General features: G+C 51.3%; 1 protein-coding gene across 11 annotated transcripts in view; it reads right to left on the bottom strand.

The window, feature by feature from the left end:
* CDK5RAP2 (CDK5 regulatory subunit associated protein 2) overlaps window positions 1-23855 on the bottom strand; it is a 181408-nt gene that overhangs the window by 18573 nt on the left and 138980 nt on the right. For all 11 annotated transcript variants that reach the window (XM_055579484.1, XM_055579483.1, XM_055579478.1 and 8 more), the window contains 7 exons: window positions 17481-17529; window positions 14734-14906; window positions 10601-10720; window positions 6143-6259; window positions 3520-3709; window positions 2512-2633; window positions 1229-1477 (listed from right to left, as the gene is read on the bottom strand). In XM_055579484.1, the coding sequence (XP_055435459.1) occupies window positions 1229-1477; window positions 2512-2633; window positions 3520-3709; window positions 6143-6259; window positions 10601-10720; window positions 14734-14906; window positions 17481-17529 (1020 nt within the window). The remainder of the gene's footprint in view (window positions 1-1228; window positions 1478-2511; window positions 2634-3519; window positions 3710-6142; window positions 6260-10600; window positions 10721-14733; window positions 14907-17480; window positions 17530-23855) is intronic.

The following is a 23855-nucleotide window of genomic DNA, read 5'->3' on the forward strand; positions in this document are numbered from 1 at the left end:
TCAGAGACCACGCTAACCACCACCCCTGCAATGGTTTGGTGACTGACAATCCTCTGAAAACAGTTAATTAGGAAGCCCATGTGAAGGAAGGGGTAACACTGATGATGTAATATTGGGCAAAAACAAAGCAAGACACAAAAACCGATCTGAACCTTACGAATTCACACCTATACCCGATCACCAGATGAAGCAACGCAAAGCACAAAGCACAAAAAATGAACGTTTTGTAACATGAAGGACCTTTTCCTTTTTCTTTTCCACATTGTCACAGCACCTTTTTGGTTCAAATTTTAAAACCCTTCCCAAGGAGAAACCCATGAATCAGTCACTGCAAGTTCCAAGGCTGGGTGCCTGGGTGGTCTCTGAGAGATTGTAACTTTCTAAATTAAAGGCGACAGGTGTAAGTCCCAATCTAAGTCAAGTGTAAGTATAAACTCCTTACTCCCCCACCCCCGATGCACACACCCACCCTGCAGGCATGAGCACGGTGACCCCAGACCCCCGAGGCCCTCCAGGCGGTGCTTCAGAAACAGTGGACTTAGAGCTGGGAATGATTTCTAGCTCCAGCTCTGCCACCGACTTGCGTCAGTAACTCTGGAAAAGCCTCTTGCCCTCTCTGAGTTTTAGTTCCTTCATAAAAAGAGCAAGGAGGCTGGCCTGGCTGACCGCTTTGAGCCTCAGCCCTTGCTGGTGTCTTCCGGACCTGTGTGGGAGGGGGACAGAGGGTCCGGGGGGACAGAGGGTCTGGGAGCCCAGTTTATCCTCTCCCTGCCCCCTTTACAGCCTCTGCAAGGCCAGACAAAAAACCCACAAGAAAACGCCAAACAGAACCAGCGTTCAAAACTGCCAGGAAGCTTTTCAGATCCTGAGACACTGACAGCTGGAGGAAGAGCTGTAGAACCTCTTTTAAAGGTGGTAAAAGGGACTAAAATGGATTTCCAGCAGCGGGTGATGTGGACAGGACTAAGTGGAGGGGCGGGAGGCAACAAGGGTGGCTGGAAGCCATAACCTGGCTGCCCTGAGAATCCACAGGCCCCAGGTAGAGATGATGGCATTTTGCCAAGGGTTACAGCTACTTAGCGGTCAGGCCCCAGGCTCCCGGGGTCTAGCAAGTCTGCTGTCGGTGGGCGGACACCCCTGTGGGGCGAGGGTGGGATTCAGAAGCTCACGTGTCCCGCACAGATGCGCAGGGCTGTGTCTCAGACGGCAGGGGGAGGCAGGACAGTACCCGGCTCATCCAGCGGCAGGGGCTGCTCAGGGGAGGACAGGCTCTGCAGAGCCAAAGCGAGAGCAGCTTCCCGGGCCTTTTCCCCATCCTGCACCAGCCGCTCCTCCACCCAGCTCTGCAGCGTCATGTTGGTCTTGATGCTTTTCTCCAGCAACGCCTGCAGAGCCTGGACCTCGGCCAGGAGGCTGTGCAGGTGGTCCAGGAGGTCCTGGCCCCTCCAGCCTTCTCTTGACGCCTCCACACCAGCCTCTGCGAACATGAGCAAAGGGAAACCTCAACACCGTCCACTGCCAAAGGGTCAGCCATAAGCTGACGGTGCTTGCCACCTGCCACCACCACCACATTCCTCCCCTGCCCAAGGGCTGGGAACAGTTGAAAATAACAACTCGACTTTAAAAACAAAAATATCGGCAGACTTAATTGCTGCTATTCCACAGGCTAAGTAAGAGTTGGAAATTAATCTTCACTTCTGGCCATTAAGGCCTAGCAAATTGCACACCAAACCCCGAAATTATGTCTAGTAGTAATAAAATCTATTTGGGCCAGAATTATAGAATGAAAGGGGATGATTTTCAGAGCTGCAGTGTATTAAAAAGGCACAACAGCGGGAATAAGAAGAGCAACTTGAGGAGAAAATGAAAGCTGAGAGGTGACCCTTTTCTAGATAAACTTTCAATAGGGAGAAACCATCTGGAAAATTAGTTGAAAAGAAAACAACAACAACAACAAAAACCCCCATCACACCTCAAAATTGATTCTAAAATGTTAAGAGTTTACAGTCAAGTCACTCTGATCCGGTATCTCTAGGACAGAGCGCGGACCAGCAACCATCTCCAGAGCAATGCTCAGCGCACAGCAGGTGCTCCATGATTATCTGCTAAATGAATGGGCCAAAAAAAAAATACACTCGCAGGAAAATTGTTATTTCTCAGGTGTGTACTATGTGCCAGGTACTGTGCTAGGGTGTTTAATAAATGATCGCATCTAATTTTTATGACTGCATAGAACCAAGATGAGCAGACGTGTGTTGCAGCGGAAGGAAGAGGCCCAAAGTGGCGAGCTGACTGCGGGATGCGAGGCTGTGAGAACCCAGACCTCAGCCAGCTGGGCTCCCGAGCCTCAGTCCTTCCCTGCTTCCTGCTGCCGCTTCAGAAGGAGGGTGGGCTGGAGAGCCTGCTCAGAGTCGACCTGCTCCACCAGGGAGGCAGGCCTGGGGTTTGAGGACAGAGGGCCAGCCTGCTGTTGGTGGAGAGGAGAGCATGCCCGGCCAGAGTGCCCAGTACCTCGCGGCCTCCGTTGCTCTTGGTCCAGCTTCTCATACACCTTCAGCTCTGCCCGCAGGGCCCTCAGGAGCTTGTCGCTCTGCAAGAGCAGCTGCTGCCTCAACGCCGACTCCTCCTGCAGCCTGGAAAGGCCCCGCCGGCAGGGGGAGGAGAGGTTAGTCTCATGTGGGGGGCAGGCAGTCCCGCCATGACCCGGGGAGTGTGGCCGAGACTGTTGGCGTGCTGAGGAGCATCCTGAGGGCCCCTCCGGGCCCAGCCCTTAACATCTGAGGTCTTGGGTCATCCTCACAGACACCCCAAGAGGGACGCGCTACGAATGCCCAACTCAGGAATGTGAGGAAGTGAAACGCAGAATGGTTATATCTCACCCAGGGGTGCCCAGCTCAGGAGAGAAGCAGAGCTGTGAAGGCACAAACCGTGAGCTTATGGATCACTGCACTGTGCTGGGGAAGCAGGGCGACCTCAGGAACTAAAGGTCGGGGGGAATCAGGAGAGCTGACGGGGCTGCTGAGACACACGGGACGAGACAGAGACCACAGGGACAAAGGGGCCTGCGGAGGAGCAGTCAGCATGACCAGCTCAGAGTCCGAGCCAGACGCACGTCAACCCTGTGTGCGGAATCGCCCGTGGCTTCCCAGTCACTCAGCATGAAAGCCAAGGTCCTCCCCAGCCCCAGGGCCCTCCTCCATCCCAGCCCCTCCTCCAGCAGGGTCCCCTGCTCTGCCCTGCACAGGCCAAGGACACTCCGCCCCGGGCCCTCATCCTTTCCAAAGAGAAGGATCTTCCAGAGGCTCCACAGGGTGTACGTGCTCACTGCCTCCAGTGGCTGCTCAACAGCACCTTTGCAGAGGCCAGCCTTGACGCTCCCGGGATGAAACAGAGCCACCTGGCCCCCAGGCCCTGTCCCCTGACTCAGATGACCTTCCTCCTCTTACTTCATTCCCACCTGCCATGCCATGTGTCGTGTGCCTACTGCGCCCGTCCCCGGGCAGAGGACCCTGGCCCCACCTGCTCAGCGCCCTGCGGCCGTGGCATGCCTCCTGAAGCAGCCGCTGGTTCTCACTCTCCTTCCCGTCTGCCTCTCTCTGCAGCCGCTCCTTCTCCGCCTGCACAGCGGCCAGCTCCCCCTGGAGGTGCTCCAGGCTGGCGGCCTTCCTGGAGAGGGCCTCGCGCAGCTTCTCGTTCTCCTTCTGTTTATCTGCACGCACAGAGAAGCGCCGCTGAGAGGAGACACCGTTTGTTTTTCCCAACCTCATTACGCAAATACAGCACTTTAGCCGGAGCACGCCAAGAATACAAAGGAGAGGAGATTTCATCTGGTATTTGTGATTGTGGCATTCCAATTATCTCATGCATTTTGGGCAGATAAATCTGTCAACATCAAGGCTGCAGATTAAACGTCACTGGGATGAGATGAGCCCGTTTAATTTTCTATTAAATAATGGGCTGTGCCAACCTAGTTACTGTGCCTTCACAGAGCAAAAACTGGGCAGACATTAGAGACAGAGGCAAGAAACGGGGCTCAAGACTCTGGCGACGGGTCCTGGGCAAGTCTGAGAGGCCTGCTGGGAGGCCAGGGGCTGTGCAGACGGCCCCTCGGCCACCACCGCCAGGCCCGGAGGCCAGCGCTCCCGAGGGACGAGCAGCACCGGGCTCAGGGATACACGGCCCCCACAAGGCCTGCAGACGAGGGGCGTGCTCGGGTGTGGCTCCTCCGCTTACTGACCCCAGCAGCTTCAGCCAGACTCTACTTCTCTGCGCCTGTTTCCTCATGTGCGTGGCCAGGAGTAGTAACTGAGCTACAGGCACAGGCTCCATTCAGGGCCTCACAGCACTCTGGCGGCTGCCAGCGCGCCGGCGGCTGCGGGCTGTGCCGGTGCTGCCAGCGGCTGACGTCACCACAGAGCTCACTGTTACCCTGAGATCTTCCTGGGTACCATCCTGCTTACTCTTCAGAGTAGACCTCCATGGAGGCACTTGGCTTACTCTCTATTTTCCAGACAGGATGTTAAGGATCAGAGAGACTAAGGCTTTGCCGAGGTCACACAGCCAGTAACTGGCAGAGCCAGGATTCAGATCCAGCTTTTCTGATTCCACTCTTAACCATGACTCGATCATCTCTCAGCAAGCTTTCTCCTCTCCCCGCAGGCTGCAACCACACCGAGCTTCCTACAACTCCAGACCAGTCCAGACTCCACCCCCACCTCTAACCCCTGGGCCTCCGTCCACCCTCTTCTTTCTATTTAAAATGCCCCGGCTCTTCTGAACCTTAGCTGTTGTTTAAGTTGTTAAGTCTCGTCTGACTCTTTGCAACCCCATGGACTGCAGCCTGCAAGGCTCCTCTGTCCCTGTGATTTCCCAGGCAAGAATTACTGGAGTGGGTTGCCATTTCCTTCTCCAGGGAAGCTTCCTGACCCAGGGATTGAACCAGCATCTCCTGCATTGGCAAACAGATTCTTTACCACTGAGCCACCCGGGGAAGCCCTCTAAACCTCAGGCACCTCTGCTAATCCCTACTAACATCCCAGACTCAGCTCTTGAAGGCCAGCTCCTCCTGGGTCAGGATGCCTTCCCCAGGGTCCCGCTCTCCCGGAGGCTTTATCATGGCTGATCCTCACCTTGGTCTGACACAGTCACCTGGCTCTCTCTCCCGTCAGATCGTGAGCGCCCCTGCAGGAAGGGATCAGGTCCCACTCAACTCTGAATCAGAACCTACATGGTCTGCGATACAGAAGAGGCGCCAGGAGGTGTTTGCCGAATGAATGAATGATCTGCGGAAGCCCCAGTTTCATCTCTTAAGTCAGTATCTCTAGTGAAAATGGGATAAGCTGGCCTGAGTTCCGGTTCCACCACCTCTGGCCCTGTGACCGCAGGCCAGTCAATTCCCCAGGCTCAGGTGCTCACCTGTAAGGTAGGACTAATAATCACGTCATTCCGGAAGCATTTTATGTATTGTCAGAAAATACAACTGAAACCTCTTTGAGGGCTAAGCTCCACACAGAAGGAATGAAAAGAAGAGAAACACTGTCCTTTAAGAGAAACACTGTCCTTTTCCCTGGTGGCTCAGTAAAGAATCCGCCTGCAATGCAGGAGACCTGGGTTTGATCCCTGGGTCAGGAAGATCCCCTGGAGAGGGAAATGGCAACCCACTCCAGTATTCTTGCCTGGAGAATCCCAGGGACAGGAGCCTGGCGGGCTAACTGTCCATGGGGTCGCAAGAGCTGGACACGACTTAGTGACTAAACTATCACAAAAGAAATCCTGGAAAAGCTTTCCTGGTAGTAGAAAGTCTCTGAAATTTGGGGAGTAACGTATTTCCAGCCCTCTCTCTCCCGCTGTGAACTGAGTGAGAGGCGGCTGCACAGAGGGGAGGGTGACAAGTGAAGAAACATTCACTCAGCCCCACGGAGGCAACGCGCTGTAGGCTTCTACAGCTTGGCTGTTGCAACAGCCCGATGAAGAGCTCCTATTTCACAGCTAACGGTATTTAGGTTCAGAGGCTGAGTGACCGGCCCGAAGGCACAGAGCCACGGGACTTGAACGCAGGTTGGTCCAACTCCAGCATCCGCATCCTCCCCACGCCACAGGGGCCTGTGGGCTCCCGGCTGCAGACCGCGCCTCCAGTTTTTACCTCTGGATCCTTTAGCGAGCATCGTATTGAGGGCCTGGTTCTGCTTCCTCAGGAAACGTACTTCTGATGTCAGAGAATTGTGGACCTCTGGACCATAACCCAAAACGTTTGAAGAACCTATAAAAACACAAAGAAGTCACAATTTATGGATGGTCTTCAGGCCCGAGTGCATGGAACGTTCTAGAAAAGTTTTAAATAATGAGGAAACACAACACATCATGAAAAGTACTCCTGTGAACTACGTAAGATGTTACCAGAGCCCACAGGGAAAGGAGAGTGAGTTTGAAAAAGAAGACGGAGGGGACTCCCCGCATCTTACCTGCCCTCGGGCAGGACAGAGGAGGAGCCGGGCAGGAGGCAGGTGGTGATCTCAGCCTCCATGACTTCTCTCCTGAGGGCCGAGCCCTCTGGGGACCTCTCCACTGAGGCTCCGGTCCACGCCTCACCTTTCCCAGCCCTCCCTCCCGTTTCCTGCCTGTGTAGACGGTCTCACCACTACCCCAACCCGAGCTGAAACCCTGGGAGCCGGCCCAAAAGCGCCTTCTTCCGCTCCACAGTCAGGCCATGCACCCTGGCCCGCTCTGTTCTGCCCTGTGGTTTAGCCGTATTTTGGCCCTATGGCCTCGGCTAACAAAATGATCGTCCTAAAGGCAGCCCGTTCGTGGTTTCTTCTTTATTTTTTTCTGCTCAAAACCATTTGATGGCACCACCACTGTGAAAGATAATCACACAACCAAACGCAAGGTCCAAACGCCAAGTCTCTATTATTAGCTCGAACCTCACAGCCCAGCCCACTCCTTCTCACACTAGACCCTCAGCCCAACCGAGCAACCCCATGCTCCAAACACACCACATGGTTAAACACACCACCCTAGCTTTACGGGACAACGTATTCCCTTTGTCTAGAGAGCCTGCCACCTTGCTCAACTGCTGAAATCACACTCATTCTTCAACTCATAGCTCAAGCTCACTGCCCCAACGTGCAGACTAAAAACACCAGGCTCTAAAGCTAGACAGACTGGGTCTGAGGTCCCTCACGCACTCTGATCAGTTCCCTCATCCCTAGACACCTGCCCGGGCTCGAGTCTGTCTCCTGAAATCCTAGCCCTTCCTCTGGCCAGACAGCTCCCCTGACGCTCTGCGTCAGCACTCCCTGCGCACTGAACCGTCCACGTCTGCACCACGTGTAACGTTCCCGTCCGTGGCCACACCCTGCAGAGCACCCGCTGCGCGCAAGGTGCTTTCTGCACGTGGCAGACAGATGCCTCCCCTTGCTGTCCTTACTGATGGAGTCGACCACACTGCAGAGCCCGAGGGCCAGACACCTGCTCTCCCAGCCTCCGGGGCGGCTAGAGCACAGTCCTATGCCACTTCTGGTCGATGAGATTTGACAGGAAGCCTGCTGGGAACTTCTGGGAAAGATTTTCCACCCGGATGAAGAGAGAAGGACGGGGAGGAGCAAGCCCCACCTGCTCCATTCCCTCCTCTGGATTCCGTCCTGAGAGGAGGGGAGGCGGCAGCCTCCACAGGTATTAACCCCATGCTCTGCTCCCAGTCAATCAGCAGTAAGACCTACTTACAACTGCCTGCCCCTGGATTGCCTGCTATATAAGAAAACCAAAATCCCCATTGTTTATACCAGCTTTTTACTCCTATTCTGTTACCTGCAGCTGAAAACATCCTGATACACAATTGATTACCTGTGTGGTAACCCACTCCAGTATTCTTACTTGGGAAACCCCATGGACAGAGGAGCCTGGAGGGCTACAGTCCGTGGGGTCACAAAAGAGTCTGACTCAACTTAGCGAACAAACAACAGCAACGCAGCACTCAAACTCCCTGGAAGGAAGGCTCGGCTCTGCGTCTGCCAGCAGCCAGAGCTCGCTCTCTCTGCTGCAGAAGCACTGCCTCTTTATCATGGGAATGATTCCCTAGTTACAGCATCATCTTTTCTCACTGACATCCCTCTCTCCCCACCATCTTCCTCCACGCTCCCCTATAAACTCTGGTGTCCTCTTAGAGACACTTGGGTTTGAACCTTGGCTCTGGCTTCTTAATAGCTGCACGATCTCAGGCAAGTCACATAACTTCCCTACCCCTCTATGAACTCAATAAAAATGATCGATGCTAATATTACTCGCTATTACCATGTTAACACACGACCGATGACAGGCTGGAGCCAAAAGAGGACCAAAGAACGACCTGGATGAGCAGGTGAGCTTCTCCAGAAGTCTTCCATGACCACGGCTAAGGTGGTCACTTTTCAAAGAGGTATTGGGGCCAAGGAACAGTTTCTGACGAAGCCTGAGCTAGCGGGGCCACTTCTGATGCTGAGACCCGTCTTGCTTCTGAGCATCATCAGTGGAAGCTTGTGTAACTGGCGACAAGCCGGAAGACCTGACACCTAAGGTGACAGGTGTAGCGATTTTCCACCTCATCATTACAAGGAGCTGTGCCTTTCTCAAACCTGCTCCCAGGACGACCATTTCACAGCAGGGGAGGCCGAAGCACTATTATTTCTTTGTCTTTTCAGGGGCTGTGGCAACACGGTGAGAACAGCATGTCTTTCCGCCAGCATAAATACTTCATGAATGTCTTTCTGTAAACCTTCCCATCAGAGCGAATTACTCTCCAGAGCAATGGCCCGCTCCATTGTAGCTGGTGGCCATTTGAGCCCCCCAAATAATTCTACAATTGGATTTGCCTGGGAAAATGTAAAACAGACCGAATCTAACTCAGGCATCACCACGAGTGACTGCGCTGGGCCCAGGCGTGTGTCTCTTTCCTGTGTGTGATGCGACTAATAACTCAGATTAATCAATTTCCCTGGAAGTGAGATGGGGAGGAGGGGAGGATGCAGGACTGCGGCGAGAAGGGCGGTCGGGAGAGAGAGGGGCAGCGGGGGGGAGAGAGAGAGATGGAAGCAGTCTCTCTGCCTTGCGCACCGCCCCACACACAGCACTTTGCAAAGATGTCCTTCCATGCTGATGGTTATGCTAGACTAGAGAGCGGACTTGGGGACCAAAGATGCGGGTGCTGCCATGGACTCCATCTTTCCAAACCCGCTTATCTCATCACTATCAATGGCAATGACATGAGGGGTCCTCCCCACTGCAGAGCTTTGTAATGTTACACTAATCATGTTATACAGAATAAAACAGTAAAATAAAACTGATGGTAATGAAGAAAACCACCAAGTATTGAGTGAGGTGCTGAGCAAGGCCCTATTTATAGTGTCTCATTTAATCTCACGACGACCCCATTTTATAAGATAATGAAGATGGGGGAGGAGGGGAGAAATGCCCAAAGTCATGATGCTAATAGAAGAGGTGGGTCCCAGGCCAGGCCAGGCCAGCTCGCAGACAAGGCTGTGCCCAAAGCTGCTCTCAAGACACATTCTTCCCAGGGTGAGAACACTCCCTTTGGAGCAAAAAAGGAAAGATCCCAAAACAGAGTATTCAGTGATAAGAGGAACACAACAGTGATATAAAGTATTCTGCTTTTTAGGTAGGTGATGAGGAGAATAAGAACACACATCTGTACTTGTGCTAACACTCTAAGGGTGGAGAGAAAACTAACAAAGATGGGAGGAGAGAAGGCAGCATAGGATTGATGGTAAAGGATGGGGATGTTAATGTTTGAACCACGTGAATGTCTCACCTATGGGAGAAATATGCATTTTTAAAGTTTATCATGGAAGAATATTCCACACAGGGCTAATTGTGGTTATGGAGGTACGCCCTCATGATTGGCATGTGGGAGTTATCAGATTGCTAAAGTGCTCATACTTTTAGAATCTGTTATTGACAAAAGACAAAATTCTGCTGTGTTATTTTAACATATCTATCTTATCTCACTAGGGGGGCGGGGAGGGTGTGTTTCCCCAATGGCTCAGTGGTAAAGAATCTGCCTGTCAATGCAGGAGACGCAGGTTCGATCTCTGGGTCAGGAAGATCTCCTGGAGCAGGAAATGGCAACTCACTCCAATATTCTTGCCTGGGAAATCCCATGGACAGAATAGCCTGGTGGGCTACAGGTGATGGGGGTCACAAGAGAGACACGAATGACTAAACAACAACAAAAGCCACTCGCGGTTCAGGACACTGGAAGATAGCAGATGTCCCAGCGACCGAGAAATAAACACATATCAGGTACGCACTGTGTGCCGGGGGCTGCAGGGCACTCCACTGGTGTTAGCGCCCGTAATTCTCATCACCACCAGAATAAACTGGGAATTTTATTACCAGTTTAATAAACTGGTAATAAACTGTTACCCCCACTTAACAGATAAATTACTGCTAACTGAGAGTCAGTAAGGTTAAGTAAGCAGTGAAGTCAGGATCTGAACTGAAATTCTCTGACCACAAGTTCAAGGCTCTTCCCGATACACTGCGTGCTTATCCAGGCAGAAGTGTCACAAAGGAACCCCTCACGGCCCTGTGGGAACGTTCACCTTACCTTGGTCACATTCAGTCCCTTGTCGTTCCAGCTGTTTCCGTAGCTTCTCATTTGTTTTAATAGATTCCTCTAAACGTCTTCTCAAACTTCGAATTTCTTGTATATGTTCCATCAGTAAGTCTACAGGAAGGAGGGTATTTTTAATTTAAAGTCTGAAGCCCCCAACAAACTGAATAATTTATGGACTATGCAGTGATCCTGAAATTCTAAGAAATACTGGCTGTGTTAAGAGAGTCCTCCCCGGGCATGGGCATGCTGAGCTGTTGCCCACAGCCCACAGCCCACAGCCTGTCTGTGATGACTTTCTGCAGCGCTCCATGAAGAAGATACTTTACATCACATGGAAAAATTACACTTCATACAATTTTAATGCTAACACTAATACAGCCTTTTATTCTTCTAAATATCAAATATTAATTTAAAATCTTCCTTTCGGTGAAACTAAAAGATTGCTTTCAAGTTTGCCTGAATTGCTGAAGAGTTGATTAAGCCACTTTCATAACAAATTCAGATATTTTTGAGACTGATTCTTTGAAAGGACTATGTTAACCATTTATCACGTATTAATTTAAGACTTAAAAATAAGGCAAAACAGTAACCCCAACACTAGTGAGAATGGTTAAGAAGAGCTCTCTCAAGAAGTATATCCTGTTAGTGTGGGTATAAATGTATATGACTCTGGGGACCATCTTATTAATAATCATTAGAGAGGTTCTTTACAATATCTTTTACCAAATAATTCTATTTTCAGCAATCTATTTAAAGAGATCACCAGAGATGCTGACAATCATTTACCAGAATGTATGGAAATGTTCATCTTAGCACTTTTGATAATAGTCAGAATTGAAAATAACTCAAATTATTAAATTAACAGCATTATATCCAATATGATACAGTACTACACAGCCATTAAAATTATATTTTGAAGACCATAAAATATGATGGGAAAATATAAATACAAAATGCGTTATTTGGCATAATCACAACTCTGTTTAAAAACTTGCAGACAGGATAGATATATATATATATATATATGCGCAAAAGAAGGAAATACATCTAAATATTAACAGAGGTTGCCTTTAGGTGGTAGATCTTAGGCTTCTCAAAACTTTTATATCTTAATATAATATTTAACAATATATAAAAATTTAAATTTTCTGAATTTTCTAAAATGAGAATGCATTATATTCTCAGCCTCTGCCACGTCTCACTTTAAGAAAGAATGAAGGAAGCAAAGTTCCAGTCCAAAGGTAGGTCTCTAGAATTAGTGTTTACAACATAATCACATTAAGTATACAAAGGCAAAACTAATGCCTTTAATTCATCAATTAGGATATACTCAGTATGTCTTGATAACGTTTGCTTTAAAAACATTATACTAATGTTACGACCCAGTTTTAATTCCTCCAAAATGACTTTCATTTACAAGTAGCACAATGTTACAGATCTTTTCCTAATTAAACAGTAATTTTGCCATGAATTTGAATGTTTATGGGATGACTTAATCCCCAGATCCTCAGCTATCTCCTATTAATGCCAGCAGTGTGGCAAGTCATTCGGCCGACTGAGGACTCGGCCTGCAGCACACCGGGTGTCACGGCACCACACCTCCGCTCCTGCCTCGCTGCCCCCCAAAGCTCTCAGCAGCCGGTCAGGTCTGAGTGAGTCAGGAACTTATCTTCCTTGCTGGTTTATCCATGCCACACACTGCCAGCTTCTGGGGCAAAAACGCTCAGCAACGATCGGTAGAACACATCTTCTGAGTCTGGCTGGAAGCTGCAATCATCCCTTCAGCTTAAGGACACATTCCGAGTCGAATTGGACACCACTTGTTAATTATGCAGCCTTAACTGGGCAGAAGGAAACACTATACTTGTCTTAACAACACTGGAGAAAATTATCTGTCCCTCTTACAATAATACCCTTCTGACAAACGCTGATTCTTTAAAACCCATCCTGCAAGAAGCAAGCACCAAAAACAACAGTATACATATCTTCTGCCAAGTAGTTCCAATTTATAGAATCTAGGTCAAGAAAGTGTCCCGAAATAAGGGGAAAGCTTCATGTTCAAAGACATTCCCCGCAGCACTTTTCACAATTGTGAAATTTTAGAAAATGACTTAAATGTTCAGCAACAGGGGAACAAAAGGAAAACGGCAGTTCAGCCGTTCAGCGGATGACTGCAAAGCCACCGAAAACAATGCTATGTAACGTGTTGGAAACCTTATGATACAATGCCCAGCGAAAAAAGCACAAGGGCTAAATTATCCCTCTGCTCGACTACGAACACGACAAAAGGAAAAACGGATGCAGAGACAGAAGAGAAACAGACCCCAAGAAGCTAACCGTGGGTTACTTAGGACGGCTCCAGAGAGCACTGTCCGCATTCAGCAAAGTGCCTGAAAACCCACTTGAGAGGCCCAAGGTCATGTGTCCTCAGGAGGAATAAGGGGTGAAAGAGATAACTGAATGGCTCTACACTGGAAATAAACCAAGGCTGGAGTGACGGAGGGGGTGGAAAGTGAAAACAAGAGGGGCAGGCTGGGAGAGGAAGAGGAAGTGCCTGGTGCCACCTTAGCGGGCGGATTTTAAAGAACAGGGATATTCCAGTGGCAAGGATCAGACTTGCTGCCCTGTAAACCCCGCCCTCTCTAGGCCCCACACCTCCGTCAGCTCCTCCCACAAAGATTCCGTCTTCGGAGGGATCTCGGGCAGGAGGAGAGCGATACGAACAGGGAAACAATTTACGATCCGACCTAAGTCGAAAGGCAGATAGTGCGGCCAGAAATCACAGAAAAACCAAGAGCAGAAACTCACAAACTGCAGAGGGTCACAGCCAGAAATCCAAAGAAAACACATCCAGGTAACTGGTTACTGGAGGAGCCCAGCTGACACCTGCGTTGTACCAAGCCTACCTACATCACGCTCTAGGTCTGTTTTCAAACTGTGCTCCTCCGCGCCCTGAGTATCCTCCTGGGAGTCTCAGAGGCATCCACTGGGGATAAAGGCTCTACTCCTCTGGAAAGTTTTAGCTTTTATGTATTTCATATATTTCTTATATAATCAGTTTCATCTAAAAAAAAAAAAAAAAAAAAAAGGGAGGGGGGGTTTCTGTTGCCAGAAAAAGGTTTTAAAATTTTGAAACTCTTGTTCTACATGATCAGGTGTCAACAAAGAGCTTTTAGCAGGGAAGTGTCTGACTTGTTCTCTGGGTCCATTCTGGGCACCCTGCAAAGAAGCCGCGGGAAACGTGAGGGACCAGAGGACGTCAGCTGAGGTCCGGAGTCTAGAGCAAGGGTCAGGAAACGCCAGCACCTGCCTCAAAGCGCCCCCACCTGTCTTAAAGGTAAATACGGTTATACTGGAACATCCCCACACTCATTCATTTACGCATTTTTACAGCTGCTTTCTGCTGCAAGAGAACAACTGAGTCACTGCAACAGAGAACATGCGCTCTGCAAAGCCTGTGATACACACTACTGGCCTTTCACTGGGGAAGAGCTCTCTGTTCGGGTCTGAACAATCCCTGGAACTTATGATGAATAGTGAGCCCTACCCGAGGCCCAGCAGGAGGTATCAGGACTGATGTAAGGGGAGCTCAGGGTGGGCGGCCTCATGAGGATGATTCCGCCAGCTGAGCCCACAGCTCCACGGTCAGAGGCAGGGCAAAGGGCTGACCCAAAGGTCAAAGGTCACACTAAAGAGAAACACAGCCGATTTATCAAATTCAAAAATCTCCAAACAGGGGGTGAGATACTTTTGGGCACCCGTACAATTCAAACCAAGGGTCTTAAAGCGACATCGCCTCAGGAAGAGCTTGAGAGAAATAACAGGAAATTGACCAGACTGATCCGTGACCCCAGAGCTTTCCAGACCGCCACTGCCAGATAAGCAAGGAAACGGCAAGTCATCATCAAAAACAAAGGCGACTTTTCCCTAATCTCCAGCACCTTCAACAACCGCAGGTTTCTCCATCAATAAACGGATGTCTGAACGACGGGCTTGGGCCCTCCCGGGAGGTCCTCTCATCCAGTAACCAGTCAGAGGTCACTACATTCTCCTCCACTACGAAGGCAGGAGGGTGAATTACCATTCTCAGCTAGGTTTACGACGCTTGGGAAAGCGCGGCTTACCTTGCGAAAAGTTGTTTGCCAGGCCCGATGCCTTCTCCGCCTCGCTGTCTTGCTTCTGGTCTTGTGAGGAGCAGGACTTCTCGGACAGTCCACAGTCGGACGCCACGCAACAGGCCGAGGGCGCGGGAGACTCGGGGAGAACGTGCTGGTGTGTGAAGCCATCTTCTTCAGCCCTTGACCATTGGGATTGAAAGAGAAATCGTGTTCCTCACTAAGACCCCACACCAGGATAAGGACACTGGCCCTTTATCATTTACCTGTATTTGCGACGTTGGTCTTTTTGTACCCCTAGAACATTTTTTAGCAAAGACATTCTAAAAACAAACCAAAAAAGGGCTCAGTGGGCTCGACTTGGAGTCAGTGAAATAGGGGGGCCCACTGTCTGGCTGGCAGGGGGTGCCCTGAGAGAGGCCGCTCTGCACCAGGCGTCTCACACTCTCTGTCCTCGCTGGGAGGACCATCCGCAGGCAGAGCTGGGAGTCGGTGGGACATCAGAACCTCACCCGCTTGTACGTGGCAGGGCAACCATCTGAACCCTCGTCTGACTGGTTCCAAGCCCCCAGGAGAATGGGGGGGTGGGGACAACCCAAACCCACAGGTGGACTTGTGGGTCTACAAATCTCAAAACCCTTATGGTCCCCAAACTGGTTCCAATATCACCATTCAGGCAATCACCTGGTCATTAACCTGTGTTTCCCAAAGGCCACCTCCGGCAGGAGAAAAAACACCCTGAACTTTGTGAGAAACCCACGTGAATCTGCATTATAGATAAGCACCTTAATTTAAACTCTTTTTTCTCCCACTTTTTCCTATTACTTTGTGTCTCATTATTCACAGGCTCAGACAGGAGCAAAGGACTCCAAAGCGGCAACACATTCATTAACAGGTAAACACCAGATGCGACTTCACTCAGACAGCGTGATGGATGCTCAGGCTCGCTGCCGCCCTGCAAAGGGAGGAAGGGGCCGAGGGCACCCGTTTAATTAGCTTAGGAGTGACCCATGCGAGTGCTAAGCCTGCAGCCGAAGATGGGAGAACAGAAGGGACAGAAGAAAGCCTGTCAGAGATGAGACGGGTGGCTGAGGGGGGCCACCGAGCCTCCCTGCCGTCTCGCAGCCCATTCTCCAGTCAACCACGGCTGGTTCCCTGCCTTCTCGCAGCCCATTCTCCAGTCAACCACGGCTTGTTTTCAGATCGGCAAGTCTGCTCCTGTCTAGTCCCGGCCTGCCCTCCTTCGGAGATGCCCCTCTTCCTGTAGAACAGGATCTGGGCTCTTAATTCAGGATGTGAGGACCAGGCCAAGAACCACCGGCCCCCCACCCCTACTGCCTCCCCAGCTCCGTGCTCTGCCCACCAGCCACGTGGCTCCAAGGGGCCACATCTCCTACCCCTCAAGGGTGGACACACTCCCAAAAGCCCCACCCCAAGCCTCACCCTTCAGATCTCAGCTAAGACAGCTCTAGCGGGGAGGTCCTTACTGCCCCCTCCACGCATGCCGATGGGACGAGAACCATCATCATCAGGGCGGAAGTGGAAGGTCGCACTGGCAGGGATCCTTGAGAATACTGCAGTGGGAGAGGAGTGTTTCTTCTAACCTTACAGGAGCCCTGATTGAAATGTGCTCCAGTGAGCTGTGCCGCTTCCCTACCTGCTCCCTCTAATGATGCTGGTGGCCTTTATGATGCCAAGAAAATCTAAAATGCTGCATCCCAGACCGGTCTCTATTTCTTTATTTTGGCCCCAGGGATCCAAAGGGTCACAGCTCCCAAGAGGAGCGAAACATCAATAGCGTTAACAACAGTGAGAACCTTGAACAAGTTAACAGAGGAAGCCACGAGCTTGATGTTTCCAGTTGGCTACAGAGGCAAGCTAAGGGTGTAAACGATCCACTTATACCACAAACATTTTTAAAAATTCCAATCACATGCCAGAAACCTGGGGCTGGAGCAGGTGTACAGATATTTAAGACAGTCTTTGCCCTCAAAAGGCAAGAGGGAATAACAAGAAGCATCCAGGTGTGGGAGTAACAACAGATTCAAGTTCAAACCCCAGTGCTGCCTCTCCTTGACACGTAGGCAACTCTGACCCCTCAGGCTCCTCATCCTAAACTGGGAACAAGAATGCTCACCTTGTAGGGTCAGAAACAACGACACGGATGCCAAGGGCAGCAGCGGGCACACGCTAACACCCAGTTAGTGCTGCCTCCTTGCCGTTCAGGGAGTCCTGGAAACCACATGGCCAGTGCTACGAGAAGGGCCAGTGGCCCTGGGGTGAGGGCAGAGGCGAGGGGGTCGGGGAGAGCACGGGCCGCTTCCGGCGAGCCAACTCTGAAGAAGGGTTTTTAAATCATAGGAGGAAGGCAGGGCCCGCTGCCTGTGCACTCACACTCTCTGGAGAACCACCAGCAGTCAGACTTAAGACTGCAGCGCGGGGTCCATGATGGAAGGACACACGGGCCAGGCGCAAGCCTGGAACTCACGCTCTGGGGACTCGGGCCAACAGAAGGGCCGCGTCACCCGAGTCAGATCGCCTGAGAGCAACGCCAGGAGCACCTCACAGGGCTGCAGGGAGGCTGCGGGACACCCGCCTCGACTCCTGGTTTTGTGTGGCCAGTGTCCGTTTCCTACGTGTTTCCGCTTTATTCCCCAGATGCAGGGAACTAACAGGTCAGGAGGCAGCCCAGAATGCCAAACGCTGGCACATGAAGCTGACCCGCCGCGGCCTCTTACCCAGTGCTGCACACTCACCACTCTCTCGCTTCTCTCTGGGTTTTCATTTCCACTTCAGCTGAATTTCCTGGAAGCAGAAACAACATCAAGAAGGAAAACATTAAAAGAAAAGAAGAAGTGCTCCCTAATAATCCCTTGCTCATCCATTTGCAGAGGCACTATCCCATTTGTTTAAACATTCCTCTGTAACAGTCCTGGGTATTTAAAGTTGGATTACCAAGAATACCGCTCAGACTGCAGACTCCAGCTCCAGTGCTGGTTCCATAGGAAGGCGACAGGCCTGAATCTAAAAAGCAATCACAAAGGCACGGCTGGATACAGGCTCTTCTTCCTTCCCCACAATTCGGATTCCAGCAGAAGACAGGCCTGTTGCAGGAGACGGCGAACAGAACCCACAGAAAGCAGGTCACTCCCCTCCGGGTCCGAAATTCCAGAGTCTTCTCACCGCAGACTTGCTCCTGGCTTCCCTTCTGTTCTTTCCTCCACACGTGCTAACACAGATGCTAGTTATTGTCACCTAATCTCTCGCTTTGGCCTTTATTTTTTTAGCACACTAATGGCGATTGTTTTTTTTTAACCTTATCTATTTTGTGCTGCGCTGGGTCTTGGGCGCTGCGTGAGCTTTTCTCCAGCCGTGGTGAGCAGGGGGCTACTCCCCAGCTGCAGCACGTGGGCTTCTCACTGCGCCGGCTCCTCGGTGTGGAGCACAGGCTCCGGGGGACTGGGACTTCAGGAGCTGCTCCCGGGCTCCGGAGCACGGGCTCAGTGGTCGCGGTGCACAGGCTCTGGGGGACTGGGACTTCAGGAGCTGCTCCCGGGCTCCGGAGCACGGGCTCAGTGGTTGCGGTGCACAGGCTTAGTTGCTCCGTAGCGTGTGCGATCCTCCCGGGTCAGGGATGGAAACCATGTCTCCTACACTGGCAAGTGGATTCCTTACCACTGAGCCACCAGGGGAGACCCTCACTTTGGCCTTTATCATGAGCACTTCTCTTACCAAGTTTGCTTTAGAAACTTGTCACGTTCAACGAGAACAGAATATTCCCTTGGAGGTGGACGTGGACCAGTTTCTGCCAGTTCCCTAGCTGACATCGAGGTCCTCTCCTATTTTTCATTTTATAAAAGAAACATCTTTGTGCATACAGCTCTATCTGCACTGAAATTATCTCCTCCAGAAAGGCTTGGAGAAGCGGGATTCCCAGGAAAAGGAGGCTGTGCGTGCAGCTGAAAAAGCCGCTGTCTGCAGCAGGGGGGTGACCGGAAGAAATGACAAAGGAAACAAAACCAGGCTGGGGACACAGCTGGGGACGGCGCTCTGCTGCCCCGTGTGCCACCACACGCCATCGCAAAGGAGCACGTGAGCCCACATTTCAGAAACGAACAACTGTATTTTTAAAATATTTCCGAACTCTGGAAATTGAAGCCTGGGAGGAACTCTTTGAAGAAACGAATGGGTGGCTAAAGAGAAAAAACAAACCTTCGGTAGCTGTACTGGAAAAATGAGACTATAATTAAACAGTACCCACATGTACCATTTCCAAGACTACTCCTAAAAGGAAACATTCTCGAACACCACGGCGCGGAGGAGGAGATCACAGGAGAGACACACACTTGCTCCTCGACCCGCAGCTCCCTCTGCGCCCACCAGGCTGGCCTCTGAGTGCCAGCACCACGTGGGGCAGGACGCTCAGGCTCCCAGAATGGGCCCTGCAGGCAGTTCCTTGGCACCCATGTCTCCCTCGGGCCCCAAGACAACCCCGTGAGCCAGGGTCAGGCTCTGTTTCAAGGTGACGAGGAGAAATCCTGGGGGTAGACTGTTTCCACCCTTCTGGTTCATACTGCATTTACTTCACCGCACACTCAGGTAAGCCAGGGAGATGGAGACGCTCTCACAGCCGCCTGCCCACTCTACAGGTGCCAGCCAGCCGAACAGCATCATGACATGTGCTTCACAGCTACCACCTTCTTCAGAAGAACAGGGACTTCGCAGGGCAGCATGGGCCTGCTCCAGGGCAGGCTGTAAGCATTCTGGGTTGCCCGACAGTAAACTCATCTCAAAACCAGCAGAAAACTCTCCTTGATCCCTAACAAAGCCCACAACCACAGAAGGAGCCGTGACCTGGATGCCGCCAGCAACCCTAGGTTCCCTTCTGCAGATCAGAGACCCTTCGGGGAGCTTGTAACAACTCAACAGTTGTATTCCACTCACTTCCCTTCCACCACAGAGTTCTTTAACACCAAATGACAGACTGTTTTGGTGGGACTCACAAGGAGATGGCCGGTATGATGCACTGAATTCTTGGTGCAATCTGCCTTCACTACCATCTGTCTGGCTCTTCTAGAAGCTTAGGAAGCATGTCATGGAAAACTGCTCCCATCTCTCAGGCAAATCTCACAACTACACATGAAAAGCTATAGCGTATGTGGCGGTGGAAGGGTCCCATCTTTCCACATAGAGAGACATCTAGTTATCCGCTAACACATCTCAACAAGGGTGAGGAGCACGATGCAGGACCGGCTTGTAACGGGTGACCCCACCTGCAGTCTCCTCCTTGCACTGACCCCCTGTATGCGGTCACTGGTCACCACATAAGAAGCCGCTTGGGAGAACAGTCCTCCCTAGCTCCACACCCATCGATCGTACAAGTTTAAGCTCAAACATCAGAGTCTAGCATCTCCTACGTGACCCAAACGCATCTTCCTTTCTGTCTCACGGGTAATTCATAGTAAATATTTACGGTTCTCCTCCCAGGTTGCCTGTGCCCGACGCTGAGGACACAGATCCCAACAGGTTCACAGCTGAGTGGGGACCGTGGAGCCAAAAGATGATTCCACAATAGCACCGTGACGAGGCACGTGGGATGCTGTGTGTGTGGGGGGCCAAGCACCACCCAGCCTGGACCATCAGAGTTCAGAGGAGGTGACGACTAGTCTAGATCTCCAAGGCAGGAGAGAGCTGTTTTATGAAGGTAAGGAGAGGCTCAGGGGCCAGGCAGAGGGCAGATTTCAGGGCTACTCAGGAGCATTCTGTGGATACTCCACTTTATCGGATAGCCTGGCTCACGAAGCTAACCAGAGCTTGCACGACGCCCCCCTCCCCCCAACATTCGGGAAATAACCTTCCCCACCAGCCATGAATCCTCCCGACGTGGCAGGCTGAGCTCCCATGTCCTTTCCTCCTGGAAGCCTCCCCTTCAGAGTCCACAGGTGCCCCCTCAAGCTCAAGGACGCGCGCCAGACAGAGGCGGGGGGCCTTTCACCCACGGGTACCCAGGGTCAGGACTCCCAGCAGCAGCATCAGATCCTGACTGGGCACTGCACGTCTGGCCCTTTCCTAGGTCGGGAGGCCAGGACAGAGACCGCCCCCCACGCCCCCGCCCCCTAAGTTCCAGGAGCTCATGCTCTGAAGAAGCAAAATACGCCCCCACAAGTCACTGCCGTCACCTGCCGGGCTCCCTCTACTGGCCGGGCGGACGCCAGCCGCTTCGGTGACCTTGCATCCTCGCAGAGCTCTAAGAAAGCACACTACCACCCTCCTTCTTGGGTGCTACCAGTTAAATATCAGAAAAGAAAGAGCAAGCATATGCACAAAGATTCCAATCCACTGGTCCTTCATCACAGCCCTAAGCTTTGACAACCTAAATGTGCACCGAGTGGGGATGATTAATTACAGCACCTTCACACGAAAGAATGCTCCACAGCCCCTAAAACTTACAACGTAGCCTAACATTTATCGTCTATAATTGAACAAAGGGAGGCTGCAAACTGTCCTACTTCCACCCAAAATACACACATGGATAAAAAGGTCTGGAAAGTATACACTCCAGGGTGTTCATGTTTTGCTGTATAAATGATGCAATTACAGGAATATTCGCTTATCTGTTATTCCAAAATAAACGGGTACTGCTTTGTATTAATAATAAAAAAAAAAGACTAGATTTAAATTTTTTAAGAACTCATGCTATGCAACTACTTCAAACATAAAATTACTTTATGGTGGGCTCGTTTCATAATTCAGGAGCCAGACTCTTCAGATGGCAGCCCAGAAACACCCATCTTGGCTACATATTATTCTCTAAGAAAAAGAGCTGCAGAGACGTTCCTGAGACCTTTCTGCCTTTTGTAGAGGAGAATTAAGGTCTGTGTTTGTGCTGTCTGTTAAGCCCGAAATGTTTCTGCTTCCAGAACCCACAGGAAACAAGAAGTGAGATCTCCTTGGGCTTGTCAAGGTAAATAACTAAAAAATAAATCAGGGGCAGGCGAAAGTTGAGGGTGGGTGGGCGTCTGGTGCCAGAGGCAGTCTCTCTCGGCCTCCCGCTCCCAGGCAGAGGGATGGGAGGAAGGAGAGAGACAGACAGAAAGTGCCTCGGGCCAGGCAGACACAGCTCCATCTTGAGGACCCACTGATCCCTTCTACAGCAAAACGGAAGCTAGCTTATTTGCAAAATCTTGGCCAGAGGACAGGGGATTTCGTGTAAGCTGGGAAAAGTCAAGTGTTCCTGCGCTCCGGCCCTCTGGGGTCCCGAGAGCTGGCGCTAGACAACGGGCCTGTGACGTGCCTAAGGTGTTGGGCCCTTTTTAAAAATGGAGAAAACACCATTTCCTGGGCCCAGAAGGCAAACCACCCCACGTTCTATCTCAGCATCACACTCAACACGTGGACCCTTGTGAATCATCTGTGTGTCTGCACGAAGGCACAAGGACTGCGTCAAACCGAGGTTCTTCCCGGTTAAGGCCGAGTTCCTCACGTAAAACCACTTGTCCTGAGAGTGAAGCCCCCGGCTCCTGACAAGGACAGGACTCGAGCGCTCAGGACTCCAGGTGAGGCACCACGAGCTCTGTCCAAGGCCTGGCCTCCGTGATTTAACTTGACCCTTATGACTCACAAAGGAAAGCCTCTGATTTGGGGCAGAGAGCAGTCATGACCTGACTTAGACTTGGTGAAGACCACTGTGACCACAGTAGAAACGGACTCCTTCGGGCCCAAGGTGGATGCACAGAGGCCAGGGAAGAGGGGACCGCACCCACCCCAAAGAGCAGCAGGCGGTCAGCGGGAGCCATGGCGGCAGTGAGGAGGCAGGACCGGCTGATCTGGAATACCACTGAAGGCAGGGATTCAGAGGGGCACCAGGGGGTGGGCGGGAGAACTGACTCTGAATGGTGTTTCCTTGGAGTCAGGGAGGAGAGTCCCCCAAGGAGGAGGGGCCAACCACACCCACTCTCCTCTCGGGACTATCGTAAGGTGCCCGTGTACGTTTACGTGTATGCATCTGCTGAGAGAGAGAATGACAGACTACACACGGCAGAACTTCATGGGAGATAGATAGGGAAACAGTGGGAACAGTGTCAGACTTTATTTTTCTGGGCTCCAAAATCACTGCAGATGGCGACTGCAGCCTTGAAATAAAAAGACACTTACTCCTTGGAAAAAAAGCTATCATCAACCTAGACAGCATATTAAAAAGCAGAGATGCTACTTTGCCAACAAAGGTCCGTCTAGTCAAGGCTATGGTTTTTCCATTGGTCATGTATGGATGTGAGAGTTGGACTATAAAGAAAGCTAAGCGCCGAAGAATTGATGCTTTTGAACTGTGGTCTTGGAGAAGACTCTTGAGGGTTCCTTGGACTGCAAGGAGATCCAACCAGTCCATCCTAAAGGAGATCAGTCCTGGGTGTTCATTGGAAGGACTGATGCTGAAGCTGAAACTCCAATACTTTGGCCATCTGATGCAAAGAGCTGACTCACTGGAAAAGACCCTGATGCTGGGAAAGATAGAGGGTGGGAGGAGAAGGGGATGACAGAGGATGAGATGGGTGGATGGCATCACTGACTCAACAGACATGGGTCTGGGTGGACTCCGGCAGTTGGTGATGGACAGGGAGGCCTGGAGTGCTGCAGTCCATGGGGTCGCAGAGAGGCGGACACAACTGAGTGACTGAACTGAACTATATGGAAGATGTCTGCTGTAGTCTCATAAAAATGCAAATTATTATTTTTGAATGGTAATGTAAGAACATCCATTAAAGTACCTAGCACTTAGCAAATGTTTGGCAAAGGCTTTCTTGCATCCTTCCTCAGACCATCTCTGATGCTTAACCTGTTTTAGCCACAACAAGAGTTTGGGTTTTCTCGTTTGTTCCGTTTGTTTGCTGCTGCCAGCATTTAACATCTGTGAGTCTTTACCTGCCAAACCTGGGTTTCTATCCTCTCTTGAAAACTCGGAGGAACTGGCAACCACGTGGCCATGCCTTCCCAGCCTGGCCCCTGAGGCCCCTCCACTGGACCCCGGGTATGGAACAGGGCAGAATGCCAACCACGGGACAGCAGGCACCGGAAGGAAGCGGCCAGTGGGGCTCTGCCGTCACCTCGTCAGGGCAGGGGCGGAAAGGGAGGCC

This window comes from Bubalus kerabau, chromosome 4 (assembly GCF_029407905.1).
Source record: "Bubalus kerabau isolate K-KA32 ecotype Philippines breed swamp buffalo chromosome 4, PCC_UOA_SB_1v2, whole genome shotgun sequence".
Classification (NCBI taxonomy): Eukaryota; Metazoa; Chordata; class Mammalia; order Artiodactyla; family Bovidae; genus Bubalus; species Bubalus kerabau.